The sequence below is a fragment of the Mus caroli genome, unplaced genomic scaffold, assembly GCF_978045245.1.
Source record: "Mus caroli unplaced genomic scaffold, Mus_caroli_1 scaffold_4, whole genome shotgun sequence".
Taxonomy (NCBI): Eukaryota; Metazoa; Chordata; class Mammalia; order Rodentia; family Muridae; genus Mus; species Mus caroli.
This window is the reverse complement of record NW_028227259.1, coordinates 33,346,704-33,368,399: the sequence shown is the minus strand read 5'-3', so window position 1 is coordinate 33,368,399 and position 21,696 is coordinate 33,346,704. Positions and strand designations below refer to the sequence as shown.

Sequence of the window (21,696 nt, the reverse complement as noted above, 5' to 3'; positions counted from 1 at the left end):
GGTACACCTGCGCAGCTCTCACGATGGTTGTGGCTTATATTCAGGTGAGGAAGTCAGGTGCAAGTCATAAGACTTAGCTGCAGTCCCTGGCGCCTTCTTGGGACTGCTGACACACCCGCTCCTCACAAGCTAGCTTAGTCTATCCTTGGAGCACAGCACTCCCCTGGAGTTCCCTCTCCACTCTGTGTAGCTCTAGGCAGACAATGGTCCCCATTCCCCTGTATGGATCCCCAGTCCTAGTGATGGCATTAATAACCATCTTCTCCCTCTTTCTTCTTCATCTTCCTCTTCCTTCTGAGAACCTTGAGCACGCCAGACACCAGGCTAACATTTTTTTTTAAAGATTTATTTATTTATTATATGTAAGTACACTGTAGCTGTCTTCAGACACTTCAGAAGAGGGCATCAGATCTCATTACGGATCGTTGTGAGCCACCATGTGGTTGCTGGGATTTGAACTCCGGACCTTCGGAAGAACAATCGGCGCTCTTAACCACTGAGCCATCTCGCCAGCCCCAGGCTAACATTTTAAGATAGCATTTTGTCTGATTTTTATCATCACAATGATTCTATGACCAGGCAAACATCAACTCCATTTGACCAATGGGAGGTTGAAGAGAATGGAGTTAAGCAATGCGCCCTAAGGTGGCACACGCCTAATTAAGTATGGTTTTTTGGTTTTTTTTGAGACAGGGTTTCTCCGTGTAGTCCTGGCTGTCCCGGAACTCACTCCTGGCTGGCCTCGAACTCAGAAATTCCCCTGCCTCTGCCTCCAAAGTGCTGGGATTAAAAACATACGCCACCACTTTCCGGCCCTAATTAAACATCTTACTTCAACTCATGTCTGTCTGACAAGGAAGCCTATGCTTTTATCAAGTTGTCCCAGATCTCATATTAGAACCTGATCCTGACACGTCATCTGGTTCTAACCTCACCAAGGGACAGCGGCAGTGTTCTGTGTCAGGTTACATTTGTGGTCGAAGTACCAATTTCACTGAAGCTCTGGGGGCTTTTAGGTTCCTGGGGAACCCATGGAAAAAGGTAGTTTGAGCAAAGACCTGTAAACCCAGAAAGCAGGCTCCTTGACCACCACAGCTAACACAGTCTGCGTGGCTCAAAGAGTCTGGAGGGCTTTTTTTCTCTGGCTGTCTGTTCTCCCTGATCTGGATGAAACTCCTCTGATGACAGCTGACAGGAGGTGGGAGCAGGTTAGCTGCTTTGGTCTGCATGCCCTCCCCTCTGGGTTGGTGGGTGAGGCTATTTGAAGAATGAAGAAGGAGGAAGAGAGAAGTTGCTGGACTGTAGTGTCAGAACCTCAGTTTCAACCAGAGCAGGGTGAAGATCCACGAGGGCGAATGAGCCAGGCCTGTGATCCCAGCACAGGGAGGCTGAAACAGGAGCGTTTCAAGTTCATGACCAACCTTAGGCTTCACAACCAGACCCTATCTCGAACAGAAAATCAATTAAAAAAAAAAAAAAAACCACTCAGACAGACAGACAGACAGACAGAGCTGGCTCAGGGGAAGATTTATTTGCTCCAGGTATCTGCAGAGAGGAGATAGGTATACAGAGACGCAGACACAGACAGAGGCTGTCTCACAGCCTACACCTGCCGGGGAATGGCAGCTGGATGCCAAGCTGGATGAAGTAGAGAAGGCAGTGGCAGGCATGGTGCCAGCCTCTGAGGTATTGAGCTGGTGCCGCTTGCCTCTCACACAATGCCCTCAAACCCCTGCAAGCCACACTTCTTGCCAGCCACCTGGCACCCGAATCTCAGGGCCTCTTGCATGCTGTTTCCTGGAGAAAGGACAAATAGCAGGCTCAGCCTGGTGTTTGGGAGCATGACAGGCCCAGCCCTGCCCTGGCTGCATGGTGATGACCTCACCCTTCGAGAGGCTGAAGATGACAGAGGCATTGAAGGTGTCTCCAGCCCCAAGAGTGTCTACTACTCGGGGCGGTGGGAAGGCATCTGAGTGGAGCAGCTGACCATCGGGGCCCAGGGCATCGGCACCCTCCTCAGCCCAGGCACAGACAAGCGTAGCCCTGTAAGACTCACACAGATCGGCACTAGTCCCCGTCATCCCCCAGACCCCTCAGACCCTCTCTTGGCTTCCCAACTCACCCTTTCTTCACTCGACTGTACAAGCCCCTCAGGGCCTCCACCGCTGACTGGAACCCCAGGTGCTTGGCCACATCTTTGCTGACAAACACCTGTAGACAGTGAAAGAGACTGGCAGCCACCTCTAATTGCTACTCACTACCAACAACCTGGTGTTGACTCCAGGTTATAGCACAACTCCTCCAACTCAGTCACGTAAGTCCCCAGTGTGGCTTCTGGCTGACCCACAGGTACGCGTTTTATGTTTGCTTACGTTGTGCCAAAATACAGCCTTGGGAACTGTGATACTGTAGCCCTGGTATTTTCATTCTGGCATGAGGGAATTCAAAACCCAGAAAGAGCCTGGAGCGCCATCTTGGGGTGAAGTCAAGCCAGACTGACTCTCAAGAGTGAGCTGTGTTTCATCTGTTCCCCACACAGCCCAGCCCTGCAGAGTGGGTTCATCTGTAAAACAAGGCTCTCTCCACAGTGGCTTCAAGACAGAGTCCCTAGAATAGTTCTGGGGGAATGGGGATCAGACTGCCATATTTTTTAATTGGCCAACAAGGCCAACAAACTACATCTGGACACTGTCCAACCAGCTTTAGCTGTGATACCCTTTACACTCTGGCCCAAGTTTTCCTTGTACGAGTCTCCTTCCCATCCTCCTCTCGTTGCTACTGGCCCTCACAACATGCCATCTAAGTGGGAAAAACTGGTAACTCAGAGAGCAGCCATTCCTTCTTTTGCAGAGGGAAAGACTAAAGCAGACAAACAAGGGACGCCCATAGCTGTCTGAGCCCTGTCCGCCGTATGCCTGTGGATTCACCTGAGCGGGAAAGGTCTACTTCTGGGCCATCTCCAGCCTCCCAGCTGTGGTCTTCTGGGAGCTGCTAGGCTGCCACTCAGAGGCTGGTAGGCAGGACTAGGGTCCTCTCTAGCTCTAAGAATTCAATTAGCTAGAGATAGGCAAGAGGAGCTGCAGGACACTTACCACCTCGCCATAGCTAAACAACTGGAAGAGCTCCTCACGGGGCTTCTCTATCTCCACCGACACCCGGACCTTCTGTGGCAGAGGCTGCTTGGCATTGTGCTCCTCTATCCGCTGCAGCATCTTCACCTGTTCCGATGCATTCCGGCCCTGGGGCAGGACAGGGCAGCTCAGAGCCTAGCTGATACAGAGTTCATTCCTTCCTCCCTGATGGACCTCTGGGTGAGCAGGGAGAGGGATTGGAGGAAGCTGGGCTGGAGCACTATTGCAGCTACATAATTCTAGGACTGTCATGGACCTTGGAGACCTTATTGGCCAAATTTTTCATTTCCCAAATGAGACTGAAGAATAAAAGATGCTGGACATACATGCCTGTGTACAAAGCACTTGAGAGGCTGAAGCAGGAAGATTGTGAATTTTGGGCTAACCTGGGCTACATAGTAAAACACTAGAAAGGCGGGACAGAAAAAGAAGCAAAAAAGAAAAAGGCTGGGTGTGGAGGCACACTCCTCTAATCCCAGAATTTGGGAATCTGAGTCAGTCAGATTTCTGTGAGTTCAAGGCCAGCTTGGTCTACATAGTCAGACCCTGTGTCAAACAAAGAGCAAGCAAGCAAACAAACAAAACACGCAGAGAGAACAAGAATGAGACAAAGCGGGAGAGAGTGACCAGGAAGGTGAGATGGGAAAGGAGAGGGAAAGTGAAGAGGAGATGGAGAGGGAGAGGGACACAACCTGAAGACTAAGTCAAATGATGAGACAAGGAGTGGACACCTACACCTCTTAAGATTTCCTCTCGCCGGGCGTGGTGGTGCACACCTTTAATCCCAGCACTTGGGAGGCAGAGGCAGACGGATTTCTGAGTTCGAGGCCAGCCTGGTCTACAGAGTGAGTTCCAGGACAGCCAGGGCTACACAGAGAAACCCTGTCTCGAAAACTGAAAAAAAAAAAAAAATTTTTTTTTTTCTCTCATCTTGATCACAAAACTTCTCCCTTGGAAAGAAAGTTCTAATTCCCTTCAGGCCCTCTCCTTCCTGTCCTGAGAAGTAAAAGAAGTCAGCAAAGGCAGATACCAGGAGGGAGGTAGCCTAACACAAAAATGGGGTCTTCTGCCCAGTGCTATCTGTGACTGTATGCCCCTGTATCTCTCTATCTTTCTGGGCCTCAGTTTCCTCATAGGAAAACACAGGAGTGGAGAGGGATGGGGGAGGGCTATTTATTATCCCTACCATATTTCATGGTTCAAAGAAATTACAGAAGAGGCTGACCATGCAGAAGGGCCTGACAGGCTAAGCCCCTAGAAACACAGGTAGGGAAGGGCTTGCCTCAATGTGGATCCACTTGAACCGGGTCAGATCGACCTTCTCAAAGTCCTTAGCAGACACATCTGGCAGGTTCCTACATCACAAGACAGGAAGGGACAAAAGGAGGTCAGCCAGTACCAGGGTCTCTGACATCTAGGGACCCTGTATCTAGTAGTGATACCAGCAGCATGGCAGGAGGCTGGGGAGCACAGAGCTCTGAGCCCTACGGTGAGGTGAGCCTTGTCCTACTTTGCTTAGCTGTCCTTTTTTGTTGTTGTTGGTGTGTGTCTGTGTTAAATTATCCAAGGATAAACACAATTACAACATGTGACAAGAAGCCAGCCCCATGTTCCTTGGAAACCACATCCTCTAGAATGAGTGTGTGAGACTACACTTCCCAGAAGGCCCCTTGCTGAGACTACACTTCCCAGAAGGCCCTTTGCTGGGAGCACACAGCGAACTACAAAGCTTCTTTAGTTAGTCTCTTAGTTGGGAGCTTGCTACTGACAGAACACCCTGCTGAGTCGGGCTCCCCACTTCATCCCTTAGGTCAAAACTGGCACTCTGAGGAAGAGGTTTTGTTTGGCTGGTCTAGGTGGCCTTGGCCACACAGCATGTGTTCTTTCTGTAGTGCAGTAGAGGGCCTTCCATCCTCACCAGTGGCATGAGTGAGCTTTTCTGGGGCTAAAAGTCCTTGGTCTCCTGGGCCTTCTGCAGTTGGAGCTACGTATGTGAATATGCCTGGATCCAGGCCAGAGGGCAATAAACCTTTCTCCTCAGCTTCTCCTCTCCCTACCTGAGGTACCGTGTGCACGGCCTTGATTGGAGTTGCTGCCAATCACCACTTGCTTAATAGAGAAATGAAAAAGATTGCCTAATTTGAAAGTCACCTCTAGTATGGGAATGCCCACTCACTTTTGAGATACACCCTTTTGACACATACGGCTTCCTCTGAAGGGGCCTAAACCTCAGCTCTTTGATGCCATGCTGCAGGCTCGAAGCTCTGGAACTGACTCTAGAAGTCCCAGTGGGTCCCTTAGCCCATCAAGGCTTTCTTTGTGTTGTCTCCCATCTCCATACACCCAGACCCAAGGTGCTGATTGGCTAATTATGAAAAATCATATCATAAATTACACTCTTTACAGGCCTGCCTGCCCACCCTTGTGCTGGTCAAGGGCAAATTACCAAGCAGAGCAGAGCTTACCCCTTCCCACCTCACTTCTCCCCTAATTGAAGACAATTCGGAAATTACTGAACAGTTTGGCAAGGGGGCAATTTCTGTTGTAGAGGAGCAATGGATGGAGATCAGTTGGTTTGCCCAGTGATGAGAGGGGGGACTGATTGGTGGGTTGTGGTGGGGAAAGGCCAAGGGGCCCTTACGTGTCGTAGAGTATAATGGTACGGGAGCCATTGGAGTTGTTGACGATGCAGCAAGAGCAAGGGGTATCTCCCTGTCTCTGCCAAGTCACTTGAGACACATCCACGCCCCTCTGCCTGAAGTCAGCCACCAGGAAGCTTTGGGGAAGGGACCCGAGCCAGGGAGAGGGCAAGGAAACACAGATTAGAGTTACACATAGCCTAGATCTCCTCTGGATGTGGAAAGGGTGCTTTGGAGCACATGGGCCTCAGAGAAGAAGGGTCCTGTTCTGTGAGTGCAGTGTAGCGACGGCCGCGGCAGCAGCTGGTGAAGCGCAGAGCAGACAGGTGTACAAACCTGTAGGCGTGCAGGATGGTGCGGCTGCCGCTGGCCGCGTTGATGATGACTGTAGAAGTGGGGATGGAGCCCTCGGTCTGAAGGACCACATATCTTAAGTCCACAGAATGTTGGCGGAGGTCATCCAGGACAAAACTGCCAGGGCAGAGTAACCCAGAAGAGCAGTTTGGGAAGAGTTTGGGGGACTAGCAGGGAGAGAGTAGGGTCTCCAGGGACCCTGAATGGCAGAGGGCTGAGCAGAGGGAAGTAGGAGGGAGCTGGCAATCTCAGTCTTGTCACAGGTGGGAGCAGGGGACAAGAGAGGCAGCGTGCAGACCCTGGATATCGGAGAAGCAGGATTGAACATTGCAGGTCAGTCTCAGTCCAGTTCACGCTGGAAAGCTTTGCTCCCCATCCTTAAAGCTAGACAGAGGTAGAGTTAAGGCTTTAGAGCCTGAATTCCATTTGAACTTAATGAATATGGGTACTGTGGCTTGGTTCTTGCAGGCAGAATCAATAATTAATCACCAAGGTAATACTTTGGACCCCTCCCAGCTGCTCTCTGCATGTTCATCCTCATGGCACAATGCTTTCTGGGATCCCTTCCAATCTTGCCATGGTACCTCTCTAGTTTGACCAGCCAGGAAGTGGTATCACCTTAGGGGACCTGTTGGGTACCATCTTCTAAAAACTAGACCAACCCCTATTGGCAATGAGTTGGTGCATTTGTGGGAGGTCCCTAAATATGGGCCTGATCTAGGACAATGTCACATGATGTCCTCTAGTTAGAATGAGCCTAGGAACATCATTTCAAGTTTATCCCAGAGGGACAGCAAGGAGGCTGGTTCCACTCCGGCCCAGCAGCCCAGCCACCCTGGGTTTTCTCACTATGAGCACACCTCCCTTTCGGTAAGCAGCACCTAAGCTCGGCAGAGTTGTCGAATGCAGTGCATCATCTCCTGACTTGACAACTCAAGGGTCCCTTAATAGTGCCCCCCAAAGCATTAGAAATATTGTTTGCTAACTGACTTTTTTGCGCCCACAGTGTCTGGCATATTAAATGTTTGCTGAATGCACAGAAAGAACTCTGAATGGCTCACCCCTCAAATATGATTGGTCCATAAAGGAGAGTCCACTATTCTAAGCAAGAACCAGCGTCCTGGGCTGGTGAGATGGCTCAGTGGGTAAGAGCACCCGACTGCTCTTCCAAAGGTCCGAAGTTCAAATCCCAGCAACCACATGGTGGCTCACAACCACCCGTAATGAGATCTGATGCCCTCTTCTGGTGCGTTTGAGGACAGCTACAGTGTACTTACATTAAATAAATAAATAAATAAATATTTAAAAAAAAAAAAAAAAAAGAACCAGCGTCCTGCTCCCACCTAGGAAGGGATGACTGTCCCATCTCCAGGACCAGGTCTCTCACTTTGTAAGCTTTGCTCCAGTTTGCCAAGACTGGGAATGTGGCTGGCAACAGCCCCTCAAACTAGGGTTCAAAGGGCTGGGCTTTACAGTTCAGCAACCTGGCAGGCTGCTCCAATGCCCACAGTGGGCAAAGTGTGGGCCACACCTCCTGATAAGTGTGTGCTGAGCTGACAGTGCCAGGAGTCAAAGGGCTCTTGGGTCCTTGCAGTGGCTGACATGGAGTAGACGCGTGGGTCACTTGTGGCACACAGCCTCCAGAGCAAATGGGTCTGGGACCCAGTGTTACTATATGACCTCAGGATGTCCTGCGGAGTGTACTCTCAGTACTTACAATGAAGACAGGAGCAGTGGCCCTATTCCTCAATGCGGGCCTTCGTCCTGTAACCATGGATGCTGGATGCCCCTGAAGAGGGGAAGGGCACAGCATGTCCCTCACTGCCTTTTACCTCAAACACAGCCAGGAATAGGGACATGAGAAGGGCAAAGGCAGAGTCTACAGGAAGCAAAGAAGCTGTAGAAATGGAACCTTTACAGAAGAGATGTTAGTACCTGAGCAGCAGATGGTCCGCCCCAGAAGGATCAGGGAGTCTGGAACTCTCCTGTAGGCTACCACCCACCACCCACTCTCCCATCCAGCCCACCCAGGGTTCAAACGACTCTCCTCTCCCTATACTGTGTAGACAAGGCGCTCTATGCCTCTACCAGGCACTCCCTTCTAAACTTACTCGGCAACGTGGCCAGGGGCCAACGAGCCCATGAAGGCACAGCGGGCTCCAAGCAAGGAAAGGACAGTGCAGGAGTTGGATGCGTTGCCTCCACGCTGCCATCTCTGGGACAGGCACCTGCAAAGCACATGGGCAAGTCTCTGCAGCCTCAGCTGACTGCTCGCCGCCGTGGGAAACAGAACCAACCTCAGTCCCCTAGGTAGGAATCCACAGAGTGCAAGAGTTAGGTCCTTGCAGTGGCTGACATGGAGTAGACGCGTGGGTCACTTGTGGCACACAGCCTCCAGAGCAAATGGGTCTGGGACCCAGTGTTACTATATGACCTCAGGATGAGTTTCAGCTCATTTTCTAAGTGGAGCTGCTGAGGCTCAGTCCTGAGAAGGAGCTGGGATGAGGGCGGGCTCTGTTCTCACATCTTGGGCTGTATTCTAGTGAGTGCATAGCCGCATCCACCTGTCTCTAGGGAACCAGGAACCTGCTGGGGCCATCTCAATGTGAGGGTTCTCTTAATGCCGGTTTGGCTCTTCCTCAGTTACCTCTTCCTCCATGCTGAAGCTTCAAGCTGTGAAGCAGCGAGCGCTCAGCATGAGGCTCTTTGTCTGGAAGGCTCTCCTCAGCATGGATTCTGGGAAACAGGAGCCAGGCCATCTGACTACAAACCCCACGTTCTGAGAGTTCCTAGGTCAGATGTGGCTGAGATGTCAGGAAGGACTGGATCCTACACAGTCTTGCTCTTCTGGGAGACTCAACAGAGTCCAGAAACACATGGATGTTAAACAGAAACCCAGGTCTGCAGCAGGAAGTGCACCCTGAGGTCAGGAGGGAAGGGGCTCTATCTTCCAAATGGAACCGACTCTATCAGCAGGAAGATAAAGTGTCCTCCTTCTAGTAGTCTTTCAGACAAACAAGCTGGAGGGAATGGGGTCTTCTGTCTAGCGGTATTACATGTTCGAATACAATCTTTGGAGAGCTTGGATAATGAGATATGCATGTTTTCCTCAAATAAGAAAACACTCAGGGCGAGAGAGATGGCTCAGTGGTTAAGAGCACTTGTCATTCTTTCAGAGGACCAGGGTTCAATTGCCAGCACCCACACGGTGGCTCACAACCATCCATAATCCCAGTTCAGGACGCCCAAAGTCCTCTTTACCTCTATAGGCGCCAGGTACATAAATGGTGTAAATACATACATACGCAGAGGAAACACTCATACCTAAAATAGATAAGGGGGCTGGAGAGATGGCTCAGTGGGTAAGAGCACCCGACTGCTCTTCCGAAGGTCCGGAGTTCAAATCCCAGCAACCACATGGTGGCTCACAACCATCCGTAACGAGATCTGACTCCCTCTTCTGGAGTGTCTGAAGACAGCTACATTGTACTTACATATAAATAAATAAATATTTAAAAAAAATAGATAAATCATCCCAGCACCCACATGGCAGCTCATACCTATCTGTAACTCCAGGCCCAGGCGATCAGACATACTCATACAGACACAGACATAATGCAGGCAAAACACCAATGCTCATAAAATAAAAAATACGTCATTCAAGGGGTGGGGGCTGGAGAGACGGCTCAGCACTTAGGAGCACTTGCTGCTCTTGCACAGGACCCACACCCACATCGTGGCTCACAACATCTGTAACTCTAGTTCCAGGGGATCCCATGCCCTCTTCTGACGTCTTTGAGCATCAGGGCTGCATGTGGTACACATACACACTCATACACATAAAAATAATGAAATAAATTAATCTTTTAAGAGAGAGACAGACACACACACAGACACACACACACACAGACATACCCTGTGCTCCTGCACCACTGTCCCTGTGCTCCTGGCAAGGGCTCTAATCTCAAACAGAGCAACTGAAAGCAAAGGGTAAACCCCACAAGATGGGCAGCAACCGACACAGAATACATCAGGGCAGGAGGTAGAGCCACCCACTAAACATGGGGACATACATGAGCTATGATCGTGCTCTGATGCTTGCTATGCATGTGGCTTGATAAGTACTACTCCACTGCTCCAAAGCTCCTGCTTCCTCAGCTAAGGAAAGGGTCTTTCACAGTTCCCAGGGAGCCTGCAACAGCACTCTGTGGACCCAAAGCCCAGAGAGCACCCAGTCCCCCACCCCCACCCCGTGAGTTCAATGCTGTCAGCGTGCTAGTGTCTTGCCAGGGGTCAACCTTGAACTTCCTTTTAACTAATATCCAAGATACAACGTTCATTGTTCAGGGTGCTAGATCACACCAAGAGAAAGCCGGTATGCCACCCCACAGAATGCCTTCACGGCACAGCAGCACATTGGAGTGGCCTTTATCAAGAGCAAAGATAAGAACCATCAAAGGACACTTTAACTTCTACCAGACAACTGAGAATGTTCTGAGAACATCCACTAAGATGTTTACCCACCTTTGTAAAGACCCCTCTTGGCACTTAGATCCAGGAGAAAGCCTGCTGTGGCTCATGAGCCAAGTTTCTCCCTGTCTGACCCAGAGAGCCTCCAGCTTTGCTTACACAGTCCTTGAGCTAGGCAAGGCTCAAACGCCAAGGCCAGGCTTTTAAATGTGAGTAGTTTAACATCACATACCACTCACTGCTAGCGACCTGGTGTTTTATTTTAGCTGTAAGCGGTAAATTAGAAGTGCATAGGCTAGGAGTTGGAAGACCTGGGGTGGGGGTGGGGGGGTGAGGAAAATTTGTCTGGCACCTTATCAGGTGTGTGAGGGCTCAGGAGGGAAAAAAATCATTACAGCCCACTCTGTAAACTGAGGATTTTGATGATCGGCAGATTGAAATGGTAAACAGCTAACAACACACTAGAGAAAGCCTGGGTTTTGATTCAGGCATACGGTTGCACTCTTGTTAATTCTGGAGGCTAAAGGAGTTTAGGCCAGCTTGGGCTACAAAGCAAGACTCCGTCAAAACAAAACAACACACCCCCTGGGTCTTGGTTTTAAAGGTCTCCAGTCTCATGTCTTCATTCTCACAGAGTACCCCTTAGGGTTCCGGGACAGAGAACGCCTGCACGCCAAGCTGAACTCAGGCCTCACCACATGGAGACAGAGGGCTATCCCTGGTTTAGCAGCCGATTAGCAGTGACACACGCAAAAAGACAGGACCACAGCGGCCCTGGGATCTCCGAGGGGCTTGGGCGCCCCTACCTGCGATCCGTGTCTTCCTCTGGGTATTTGTCCACCACATTGATGATGTCCAGCACCACCAGCCCCACGCACAGGATCTGCTTCTCTTCCATGAGGCTGCTCCCCAAGCTTCCTACTCGCAAGCAGAGGGGGTTCCTGCTGGGCTCTGCCTCTTATCTACTGGAGGACCGTGTCCCAACTTCTCACTGGCTACCTTGGCTCCTCCTCTGCGTGCAGAACTCCTCCCGCAGGGAGCTTTCTGCTTTGCAAGGGTGGGTTACCTAGCCCGGCCAATGGCAGGCCCTCTCACTTTTCCGCCTCAGCTGTCAAAGCGAAAGCGCACTAGTAATGCATCGCCTTTCCGATCCCTCTGCGCCTGCTGCAGACCCTGGACCACCCGGACTAGCTCAGTCTGGCTACAGAAACCTCTCCTTCGCAGGCGGAGCACAGAAGCAAGCGTTCTCTCCCTCGTCCCGCCAAGGTGGCCCACCCGGCCGAGGCCCCGCCCCCCGCCAGATTAACGGTGTCACGTGACGGGGAACGCTGCCTGCCTTCGCAGTGGTTTTGGCCCAGCGCCCCCTAGCGGCCGTTGGGGGACCGGCGGCAGTGACCCTGAGTCGGCAGGCGCCCTTAGCAGGGAGCACACCCAAAGATCACCAGCCTAGGTTTCCTCCGTAGAACTCTGTCTCCTCCTGTCCTGTCCCTTAACTACCCCCAAACATGTACTAGAGCAGAATAGCTATGTTTTGTAGAAAAAAAAGTGTCTTTATTCCTGAATAGTTTAGTACGGTGGTGTGGACTGGGGAGAGCCCTGGAGGGTAGGTTCCTCTTCCGCAGCTTGGGTCCTGGAGAGGGCTCAGGTGGGGACGGCAGTGAGGCCAAAAGTCAAGAGGAGATGCCTCGGTCCCAGAGACCACGCAGTCACAATGTACGGAGTGACCGATTTGGATGCCTGAACCGCAGCGGGACGTGGTCGCCAGACTTGCCCTTGCCTTGGTGGGTAGCCACCATCCAGGTGGCTCTGCGGCCCCTGTAGATAAGTTTGGTGGTCGGGCCCACCCTGTCTACACCTGTTCAAGCTCTGTGTCCTCGTAGAGCAGGGCTCCGCTGAAGATGGTGAGCGGCTCCTCGGAATGTGCCAGCTGCCCCATGACCAGGTCGATGCAGACAGTGTCTCCGACCTGCAGTGGCAGGATGAGGCTGAAGACGCCCAGAGCACCTGGGCTGGGCTGACTTTCGGCCACAGGCTTATTCTCCAGTCCCTCGGGTTCATAGCCTCCCGAGTCTATGCGGGCCACGCCCAGGTTGGAGCGTGACAATACTGCTTCCACTTTCTCATGCCGGTGCCCAGTAAGTACAGCGCTCAGCAAATAGCGTCCAGCCAGTGGTGCAGTGAATACACCTGGAGACAAAGATGACAGTCAGGAGGGGAGATGCTGGCTGGAACAAGGAAGGTCTCTCGGAGAGTGGGTACAGCACTCCTGGCTGTGGAGTGGCCCACCCGTCCTTTCCCTGCTATTTCACTAACTGTACACTGCAGGGGATCCCCTGCTGCATCTCCAGCAGTTGCTGCAGAGTGTGTGCTGGAGTCTGTCCCAGTAAAGATCCGTGTGGTGTGGATGTCTCCTCCCCTCCTCAACTCTCTCTCTGCCTAACTGTGGTGTGAGTGCATGGAAAGAATAGAGGTCTTTGTAATTACAAGTGAAAAGCTGTACTTGTCTGCAGAGGTGTGAAAGAGGCATTAGCACTGCTCAGCTTCACCCATTACCTCACTATGCCACCCATCGGCCTTTTAGTTACCTGTCTCAGGGTCATAGTAGCCTCCATCGTTGAGCAAGACTCTGTCGAAGGGGACTGTGCCTGGTTCTGACCGTGGCAAACTCAGGGCAGCTGAAAATGCTACCCTAGGCACGGGGACTGCTGGTGCTCCCTCTGTTCCTGAATAGAGATAGTGTTAGCATGGATGCTCATAAATAAACTCCAGTCCCCGTCCCTGCTGCCCAGGCTGCCTGAGGACTATTGTCCTCCAGGCCCAAGCTCCTGGCCCCTTCCAGAGTCTAACGACTTACCCTGCTCCCCTTGAGGACCTGTGGGAAGAAAGGGGCCACAGTAAGTAGGGCATCTCTCACTATGCCCTCACCCAACATCTGCTCTCTTGCACTGCTCTGGAATGTGATGCCAAGAAAAGCGTAAGTGGGCTCCAGTCTGGGCAGATGCTAGACCACAGCCTCAGCCAGGAGCTCCTCATACGCTACATGAACTGTAATACGGCAGGGAGACCACAGTGCCCAGGAGCCAAATGACCACTTTCTTTTTCTTGTTTTCTTCATGTATACAAGTACACTGTAGCTGTCTTCAGACACACCAGAAGAGGACATCAGATCCCATTACAGATGGTTGCGAGCCACCATGTGGTTGCTGGGAATTGAACTCAGGATCTTGGGAAGAGCAGTCAGTGCTCTTAACCCCTGAGTCATCTCTCCAGCCCCCAATGGCCACTTTCATTCAGCTCCTAGTCACTTTCTTTTCACTGTCAGCCATCAGGATCTCTGCTTCCTTACTCCTTCTCTGTCAAGCTCAGTGTGGAATACTATGCAGGGCTGCCAGGATAGTGGTGTCTCATCCAACATACCTGGTGGGCCAATGGCCCCCTGTTGTCCGTCTTTGCCAGGAGGTCCTGGAGGTCCTGCAGGGCCTGAAGGCCCTTGTAGCCCAGGAGGCCCTTGTAGCCCAGGAGGCCCCGGGGGCCCAGCCTTGCCTGAAGGTCCTATGGTAACAAAATCAAAACCGAGATGAAGGTCAGTCATGCTTTCCAACGGACAGGAAAGGCGGTGGCACCACAGGTAGGAGATGGGGAAGACTGATGGAGACACGGGGTCCCTCGGGCTGCAGGCAAGGTGTCTGATTGATAGAGCCACATCCCAGCACAAGCCACATCCCAGTTCCACCCAAAGGCCCATCTAAGCAACCAGAAGGAGGGCAGGGAGCTACACCACAACAGCTTCTCTGCAGACATACATCAACCTCCCTGATGAGCAGTAGGGGCTAGGACTGAGGCAGAACAAAGAGGAGGTGAGAACACTAGGCCTCCTCGCTGGCTGCGAGGCAGGGAGCAAGAAGGGGCCTGAAAAGGGATCTCCCTCCCTGCACACCCCACCATGCCTTCTGTCCTCACCAGTGAAGTCCTTTAGGCTAAGTTGCTGCAGACGGTCTTCCAGGAGCATCAGGGAATTGTTGAGGGCACCAAGCCGCCTGCCCAGGCCTGCCTGGCCCCCCAGCAGCTTCTCCAGCAGGGCGGCCTGTGTCAGGCTGGTGCTGTTGTTTTCCCGTACTGCAGCCCACAGCCCAGCCACGTGTCTGGAGAGGCCTTCACGTAGGCCTTGTAGTCCCCCAGCCACAGTGTCCAGTCGTTCGCAGACTCCCTCAAGGCGGCCTAATCGCCCCTCTAAGCTAGGGCATTGGCCAGCCTGTGCCTGGCCCTCCTCCAGGCCTCGGAAGCGCTCCTCGCTCTCTGTGACGTGCTCCGTGGCCTCCTGCTGTAGCCTGTTGATTTCAGAGATGATGCTGTCCTTGGTGGCCCCCAGGTCAGCCAGATCGGCACCCTGACCCTCCACAGTGGTCTGGAGCTCGTGGAGTGAGTCGTTCAGGGAGCTGAAGGTGAGAATAACCTCAGAGAGTTCTCCTTGAAGGGCCTGGAGGGCTGAGCCTGAACTGCCCCCAAACACACTGAAACCGTCCAGAGGCCCACGGCTTGGTCCCCCAACCCCCGGGCCAGCTCCAGGGCCCCGTGGAGGTAACAGTGGGCAGGAGCAACGTTCCACACCATCCCGAAGGCGGCCCAGCTCCTCCTGGACACCACCACAGGTGCCACAGCCCTCATCCCCACGGGCTTGCAGCAGGCCCTCCAGCTGGCTTAGCTGGGCTGCGGTAAGATTGAGGCGCAGTAAGAGTTCTGCTGCTGTCTCCTCCTGTGCATCCATGCGCTCCCGAAGCCGGTTCAGGAGCCCTTGCAGTCCCTCCAACACAGCCTGCTGAGCCTCCCGGGCTGCCTCTGCTTCATGCAAGCCAGAGCCCACCAGCTGTAACCGGCCCTCGCTGTCCAGCACCCTGCGTTCCAAGGCACCGAGGATCTCACTGAGCCGAGAATCCTGTTCCCCGGGCGCCCCAGAGCAGATCTGCCCACAAGTCCGGACAGCCCCTGCCACCTGCTCTTCCAGCAGATCCATGCGGCCACCCAGCTCCCTGCTCACATTGGCTAGTAGTCCCTCCAGCTTTTCTAGCCGTCCTGGAGCAGCAGGCAACCAGTGGCCCAGCCTCCCTGGTCCTCCAGGCCAGTTTTTCTCTTGCTCCTCTGAGGGACCTAGGGTAGAGTTGAAGCGGTCCTCCAGGCGAGAAAGGCGGGAAGCCAAGCTGGTGTAGCCTGGGGGGTGGCCCCCCTGCCCAGCTGCTCCTCCGAGCTCAGAACCTCTGCGTCCACTTAGCACTGTCAGTGAGCCAGCCACTACATCTAGCCTCCGCTCCAGCTCTGACACTCGTCGACCCAGCTCTGGGGGGCAGCATTCCTGGGGGGGTCTCCTGGCCATGGCAGGTCCCACAAGCTGTTGTTGCCTCTCCTCCATAGAGGACATTAGCTTCTCCAGGGTTCGTAGCCGCTCCCTATCCTCTTGCTGCTGCTGGCGGAAGCCATCCAGCCCCGCCAGGCACACTGAGCAAGACTCCTGTAGCTGCCGTTGCAGCTGCCTCAACAGTTCCTCACTGGGGCCAGAAGGAACTGGGACAGGGGCTGAGGCCCTGCCACCTCCACCAGGGCCTCCATTATGATGGTTGTTAAGATGGCCCAGCTCCTGGTCATGGGTGGAGACACGGTTGTCCAGGAGCTGTAGCTGCTGCTGAATCTCACTGAGGGTTTCATGCACGCCCGGGCGGGCAGCTGCATCTGCTGGCTGCTGCCTTCCATTAAAGGCTGTGTCCACAGCTCGCTGTACATCTTCTGCTAGGCGCCCATTCATCCCCTGCAGGACACCCCGAAGGCCTTGCAGCTCTTTGGTCAGACTCTTCACCTGCTGCTCTAGCTGCTGCACCTTCTCTGACTCAACAGGACCTGAAGAGAGAGAAAGGCGGATGACTGAGCAGCTGGATCTCAGAGCTCAGATTCTATGGCCCAGTCTCTGCCTACCCCAACTCCAGCAAGAGTCAAGGGTCAGAAGGCTCTCATTTGGATGATTCGGGCAAAAGGGGGTGGAGGGGAGGAAGGAAGGAAGGAAGGAAGGAAGGAAGGAAGGAAGGAAGGAAGGAAACACCATTCACTGAATGTCCTTGGGCCAGATTTGGACCACAGCTCTTAAAACTTTTCTATTGGGCAGATACTTTTGCCATTTGATGGCACAGGAAACGGGGAAATTAGGCAAGTAGTTCCAGAGAATACGTTTAACAAGTGGCCATGTCAAATTTCAAACTTAGATCACCCGGCCACCCAACTTGTCCCCGGGACCTCTTGACTTCTTGGAAACCATGTCCTTATCTGGAAATGCGATTGACACTATGTGTCCTGCCTTTTAGGGCTGTCAAACAGTTTAAAATGGAAATGTGGGAAAGTACTTCACATGCCACTGTCATAATGACTGGGCCCTTCCCTAAACCACCAGAGGGACAAACAAGAGGCTCTTGCAGCAAGCCTGCTGGGGTGCCGGCGGGCCAGCCAGTCAACCAGAAGTTCCTGTTTCCATAATTATAGTTCAGTTATCTCTTTGGCAGGAAAGGACCACGCATCCGGTGTGCCTAGCCTAACTCATACACATAGGAGAAAAGAACACGACAGAGATTGCATTCTGGGACCTGCAGTCTCCAGGGGCCCCAGAGGGGGTTGGAACCTGTAGTCCGGTGCAATGCATGCTAGGATTTGTAGTCTTAACTATCTTCCCTGCAGACAGAGCTTCTCAAAGGAATTCCCCACGCTTCTCCCACAGCTGTTCCCGACTACGAAGGACCTTGACCACAAGAGGGAGTATGTGAACAAATTGTCTCTATGCCTTCTTGTCTTATTCAGATCTTAAGTTTTCAGGTCTTTCAATCAGTCTCCCCCAAGCTCTGCCCTGCCCCCACCCGGCCCCCAGACACACTCAAATCACACAAGCATGCAAACATTCGAAGTTTCAGGGATGTCATTACCTCTGTTCTACCCACCTTCCCCCCAAGTTTAGAGTATAGAGGTTTCCCTCCCTCCACAGCTGGGCCTCACATTTTCCACCCAGGATTCTCCCATCCCTAGCAACATGCAGGCTCACCTTCTCCTCCTAGTCCACTGAGGTGGCTGCCGGCACTGGAGCCAGACAGGTTGGGGCGCGCAGGCCTGGGCCGGGGAAGTGGTGTGGAGGGTGCGGGGCCCAGAACAGAAGCAGGGCCCTCTCCACAGTCATCGCCCCCATAACCCTGACAGCACCTCCACTCCATGTCTGTCACTGTCTTGTAAGCCACCCGATAGCGAGGGCGAAGAAAGCTCCGGTACCTGGCCAGAGGAAAGGAAGACTTTGTATTCTCTCAGTGCAGCTGGTTGGCTTGTGCTTCAGACTGGGTCTACCTCTCCAGCCAGTGTGTGGTCCTGCTCAGTTAACAGCTATCTGCTTTTTAGTCAAGGGCTAAATCCTGGTTCTTTCTTTCCCTGTGCTGGAACCCTAAGCTAATCTCTTTAAGACTGACCTGTGTCAGCAGCAGTCCCAAAGGTTGGAGACAAGGGGAGAATGCCCGTGGCAGCTCACCAGCCAAGCTAGGACCCGGCTGTCTTCTCAAAGTGGTTCTGACTGAAGTCCTGTCCTTCCCCCTGCTCCCTCCTTTGCACAGACCCCCTAGATGGCCACCAGCTGTCTGCCCTTGCCCGGATCCCAGTAAGCACCCAATCCCCTAAAGTTGGGGCCTCACATGATACTTCGGGAACAGTGGGGCTGGCCCCAGCCACAGGGTTGATAGTCTGGCTTGACAATGGTCTCCACTCCATCCTCAAGGACGCAGCTCACTGTCCGAGTCACCACGTAGGCACACCAGTTCCTGTAGGCACAATCCTACCTGGGCCAAAGGACCAAAGACACAAGCCCCAGTGGGCCCAGAGGCTGAAGGAGGGTCAAAAGATGAAGGGGGCCTTAAGGACCCGTTGAAAGACAGGGTTTTTGCAGGGGCAGCACCCATTCCCCTCCCCTACACAGACACACACACACAGACACACAGACACACACACACACACACTTTGTGTCACTATGGCAGATAAAGACTTTTCAAGACAGGAAAAACATAATGATAAAAACACACACAGAGAAGTCAGCCCTTCTGACTGTGGGGCTCCAGGGTACCCTAGAGTTCACAGTCCCTGTGTACTTCTTTGGGCCTATCTCAAGCCCCAGCTGAGTAAGCTGGGTTCCTGTACATGACCCCCTGCTCATGGTGCCTCCACCCAGCCTTCAAAGAGGAGAGTGGGGCAGGCCAGTGTCCAAATGTCCGACCTATGCTTAAGTAGAGAATAAACCACTGATGGGCTCTGTCCCCTTGGGGCATGCGGTGCTGCACTCTTGACCCCATTCACACTGGCTTCTAGTCTGTGAGCTGCTGTAGAGCCAGAGGGAACAGAGCAGGAGGAGTGTCAGAATTATACATTAGTGGATGGGGCCAAGGAAGCCCTAGCGAAGGAGAAAGGTCTGCCTGATCCAGAGCTGGCTGGTACACAGCTGGCAGCTGGCAGGAAGGATAGTCCATACCCCTTGGTGTAGTGTCCCTGGGCACCCAACTGCAGACCTCCTTAGGGAAGAGGTGAGAGCTGATCCCCCTTAGGCTACTGAAGCCCTGGAAAAAGTTCCATCGGAAGGTGCATATGGGTAGGCCATTGACGGATGGGTGTTCACGCTGTCCTCTTCTTTGTGTTAAGCCTGTTGCCCACCTTCTAAAGGCTTTCCCAACCACAGCCTTCAGCCCTGGATGGAATACAGAATCTTACCTGTGGCGGCTGGCAGGCCGTGGTGAGTTCTGGGCCTGGGGTCCCCCAGGACTCAGGGCCCCAGTGCCTCCTGTGTAGAGGCTGTAACCTCGAGGAGGGTAGCTGGCAGCTTCCGTGGCTATGGTCAGCAGACAGCAGAGATAGCAGCTCCAGAGGGCTCTGGGGGCCATGGTGAAATGTTCCTTGCTGCCCTTAGAGACACATCTTGGTCTGACCAATAATGCCTATACTACACTTCCAGGGGATGCCGCTGCTTCAGGAGACAGTACTCTGCCGAGGAGCCAGTTCTGTCCCTAGCTTCCTGCCTGCAGCCCCCAGCTGCACGCCTCCTCCTTGGCTGCTGGGCCTGACCCCTTCTCCCCCTCCTCTTTCCTCCTCAGGCTCCTGTCTGTCCCTCCCTCAGTTCCTTCCGCTCTCCTCTTCTGTACTTCTGAGGGGAGTCTGTTCTCTGGGCCCCTGGCCTCCTGTGCCTGGTCCCTGCCCCTTTCAGAGACTGTTTCCTGAGCCTCCACCCCCTGGCTCCAGCTGGCCCTCTTCTGGTCTCCCTGTTCTGTTCCCTGATGACTGGATCCTAAGGATGACAGAGCTTTGCCCCTGTGGCTGTTGAGAGGCACAAGAGTGACCATGGGCGGGCCAGCCTCCTCTCTCCCTCCCTCCCTCCCTCCCTTCTCTCTCCTCCCTTCCCCCTGTCTGGCTGGCGGTCCAGCCTCCCCCTTCCTCCCCCACCTCTCCAACCATCGTGCGCCACATCTGCTTCTTGTTAACTCCGGGAAAGAGGGGGGGAAAGGAAAAACAGAGAAATGTGGAGTTGCCGCCGGGCTTGAGGCCAGCCTCTCAGACAGGCCACATGGAGCTGAGGCCAAATCTGAATAGGAGGCCCAGTGCTGGTGGCTAGAACCAGGAACCAGCCAGAGACCCAGAAGCCCTGGGTTGGTCAGAGCAGGACTCTTGGGAGGAGAGAGGGAGTCCTGGGGAGGAGGAAGGCAGGCCTGTACAGAGGAGAGCGCATGGGGGAGGGGGCACTCACAGGACCATTGGGTCCCACTGCCTCCTTTAGAGGCCTACAGTGGGAAAGTAATTACTTTGTCCAAGGTGACACATCAAGTCAATGAATGGCTGGGATGAGACTCTACATGAGTGTAGTGACTCAGGAGACCCGGAGAGGGGAAGGGAAGCATCATCGGTGGAGACAGATAGGAAATCCACCAGTGTGGGAGAAGAGGAAGGACTCAGACAAAGGGGCTTTTCTTAAACAATGGAGGACACAAGACGGGAAGGAGTCTCCTTCCTGTGCCACTGGTGGAGGTTAGGCTATAACCAGAACAGATGATTGCAGTGATGATAGAGCTCAGGCTCGGTTGCTCTCTAGCCTGGAGGCCTGTGTGAGTGTAAGTGTGTGTAGCTCAGCTGCTACACACCATTGGGTCCCCCTGCCTCCTTGTAGAGGCCCACAATGGAAAAGTAATTCCTTTGTCTGCTGCCTCTTGGGTTCTCCTATTGTGTTCTGGACCTGTGTCTCCAAGGGACAGGACAGACAGGGGGAAAGCTGAAGTACCAGACAGACGCAGGCTACGAGATGTTGCTGTGTGTGAGGCACTGGAGAGGTACTGGAGTTGCAGAGGCAAGTCTAAAACTCTGTCACTATCAATTAAGGAATGGAACAGGGCCCCCAAACACAGAACCACAAAAGCAGGACAGGCCGATTGCCAAGAGGCCAGGACAAAGGCATGATGTGCGCTCTGGCTAAGAGGAGGGAAGAGACAGCTGACTGCTGGGGGTGATGGAAAAGGCAGAGTGTGTGAACAGGAGAGGAGGAGAAGAAGGGACAGACACAGGGTAGGACAGATATTTCAGGCTCAGGGCATGTAGTGTGCTTCTGTTTCTTGCTCAAACACAGGGATAATATAACATCTTCCACCGTAGGTTTGTGCTCATTGATACAATTAAAACATTTCAGACTATTCCCAGAATATACTCAAGGCTTGTATGTGTTATTTCTTTTCTATTTATTTTAAGGTCTTGCTATGTAGGTAGCCTAGGCTGGTCTGGCACTTGTGGGAATCCTCCTGCCTCAGCCTCGTGAGTGCTGATATTATTGCGTGCAGCATCTGTTAGCTATTCGTTATCAGACGAGAAAGGTAGATTAGGGCCAAAGAGAGAGAGGCTTCCATATGGCTGTTGGGTTGCAAGGTTTGGAGTCAGTAAGACAGTGAACACCAAGTGACGTCACGGGGACTTTAGTCCCAGGTTCTGGAGATTATAACTTTGAGTACATTCCATAACCACTGCTGGGAGTCTGCTCCTGACGGCCTCTTCCAAAGTCTACCTTGTAAAGCGAT

The 21,696-nt window shown here is 53.2% G+C and overlaps 2 protein-coding genes across 5 annotated transcripts; both read right to left on the bottom strand.

Moving 5' to 3' along the window:
- Positions 1 to 1,512: 1,512 nt before the first annotated feature.
- On the bottom strand, positions 1,513 to 11,874 carry Khk (ketohexokinase). 3 transcript variants are annotated; one of them, XM_085836567.1, is made up of 9 exons: positions 11,401 to 11,874; positions 8,236 to 8,352; positions 6,107 to 6,241; positions 5,773 to 5,907; positions 4,414 to 4,486; positions 3,093 to 3,239; positions 2,123 to 2,211; positions 1,886 to 2,043; positions 1,513 to 1,797 (listed from the first exon to the last, which is right to left on the bottom strand). In XM_085836567.1, the coding sequence occupies exons 1-9, from the start codon at positions 11,490 to 11,492 to the stop codon at positions 1,712 to 1,714; spliced, it is 1,032 nt and encodes a 343-aa protein (XP_085692693.1). In that variant the 5' UTR covers positions 11,493 to 11,874; the 3' UTR covers positions 1,513 to 1,711. The 3 variants fall into 3 exon arrangements, with proteins under 3 accessions (XP_085692693.1, XP_085692691.1, XP_085692692.1); XM_085836565.1 differs by lacking the exon at positions 6,107 to 6,241 and having other exon boundaries at positions 11,401 to 11,869; XM_085836566.1 differs by lacking the exons at positions 5,773 to 5,907; positions 6,107 to 6,241 and having other exon boundaries at positions 11,401 to 11,871.
- A 245-nt stretch (positions 11,875 to 12,119) lies between these two features.
- Positions 12,120 to 19,968, bottom strand: Emilin1 (elastin microfibril interfacer 1). Of its 2 annotated transcripts, none has more exons than XM_021162606.2 (8): positions 19,358 to 19,968; positions 18,295 to 18,420; positions 17,664 to 17,884; positions 14,555 to 16,480; positions 14,012 to 14,146; positions 13,449 to 13,466; positions 13,180 to 13,317; positions 12,120 to 12,781 (listed from the first exon to the last, which is right to left on the bottom strand). In XM_021162606.2, exons 1-8 carry the CDS (start codon positions 19,525 to 19,527, stop codon positions 12,444 to 12,446), a joined length of 3,072 nt encoding a protein of 1,023 aa, XP_021018265.1. In that variant the 5' UTR covers positions 19,528 to 19,968; the 3' UTR covers positions 12,120 to 12,443. The 2 variants fall into 2 exon arrangements, with proteins under 2 accessions (XP_021018265.1, XP_029333842.1); XM_029477982.2 differs by having other exon boundaries at positions 18,295 to 18,438; positions 19,358 to 19,438.
- Positions 19,969 to 21,696: the final 1,728 nt, after the last annotated feature.

Excerpts from the sequence above, each read along its gene's own strand:
- Khk (XM_085836567.1), bottom strand. The coding sequence starts at position 11,492 with ATGGAAGAGAAGCAGATCCTGTGCGTGGGGCTGGTGGTGCTGGACATC. Across the intron at positions 8,353-11,400 it reads GAGGAAGACACGGATCGCAG|GTGCCTGTCCCAGAGATGGC; the intron begins GTAGGGGCGCCC and ends TGTGCTTTGCAG. Across the intron at positions 3,240-4,413 it reads TCAAGTGGATCCACATTGAG|GGCCGGAATGCATCGGAACA; the intron begins GCAAGCCCTTCC and ends GTCCTGCCCCAG.
- Emilin1 (XM_021162606.2), bottom strand. The coding sequence starts at position 19,527 with ATGGCCCCCAGAGCCCTCTGGAGCTGCTATCTCTGCTGTCTGCTGACC. Across the intron at positions 17,885-18,294 it reads CACTGTTCCCGAAGTATCAT|GTACCGGAGCTTTCTTCGCC; the intron begins GTGAGGCCCCAA and ends TCCTCTGGCCAG. Across the intron at positions 12,782-13,179 it reads CTACTATGACCCTGAGACAG|GTGTATTCACTGCACCACTG; the intron begins GTAACTAAAAGG and ends CTTTGTCTCCAG.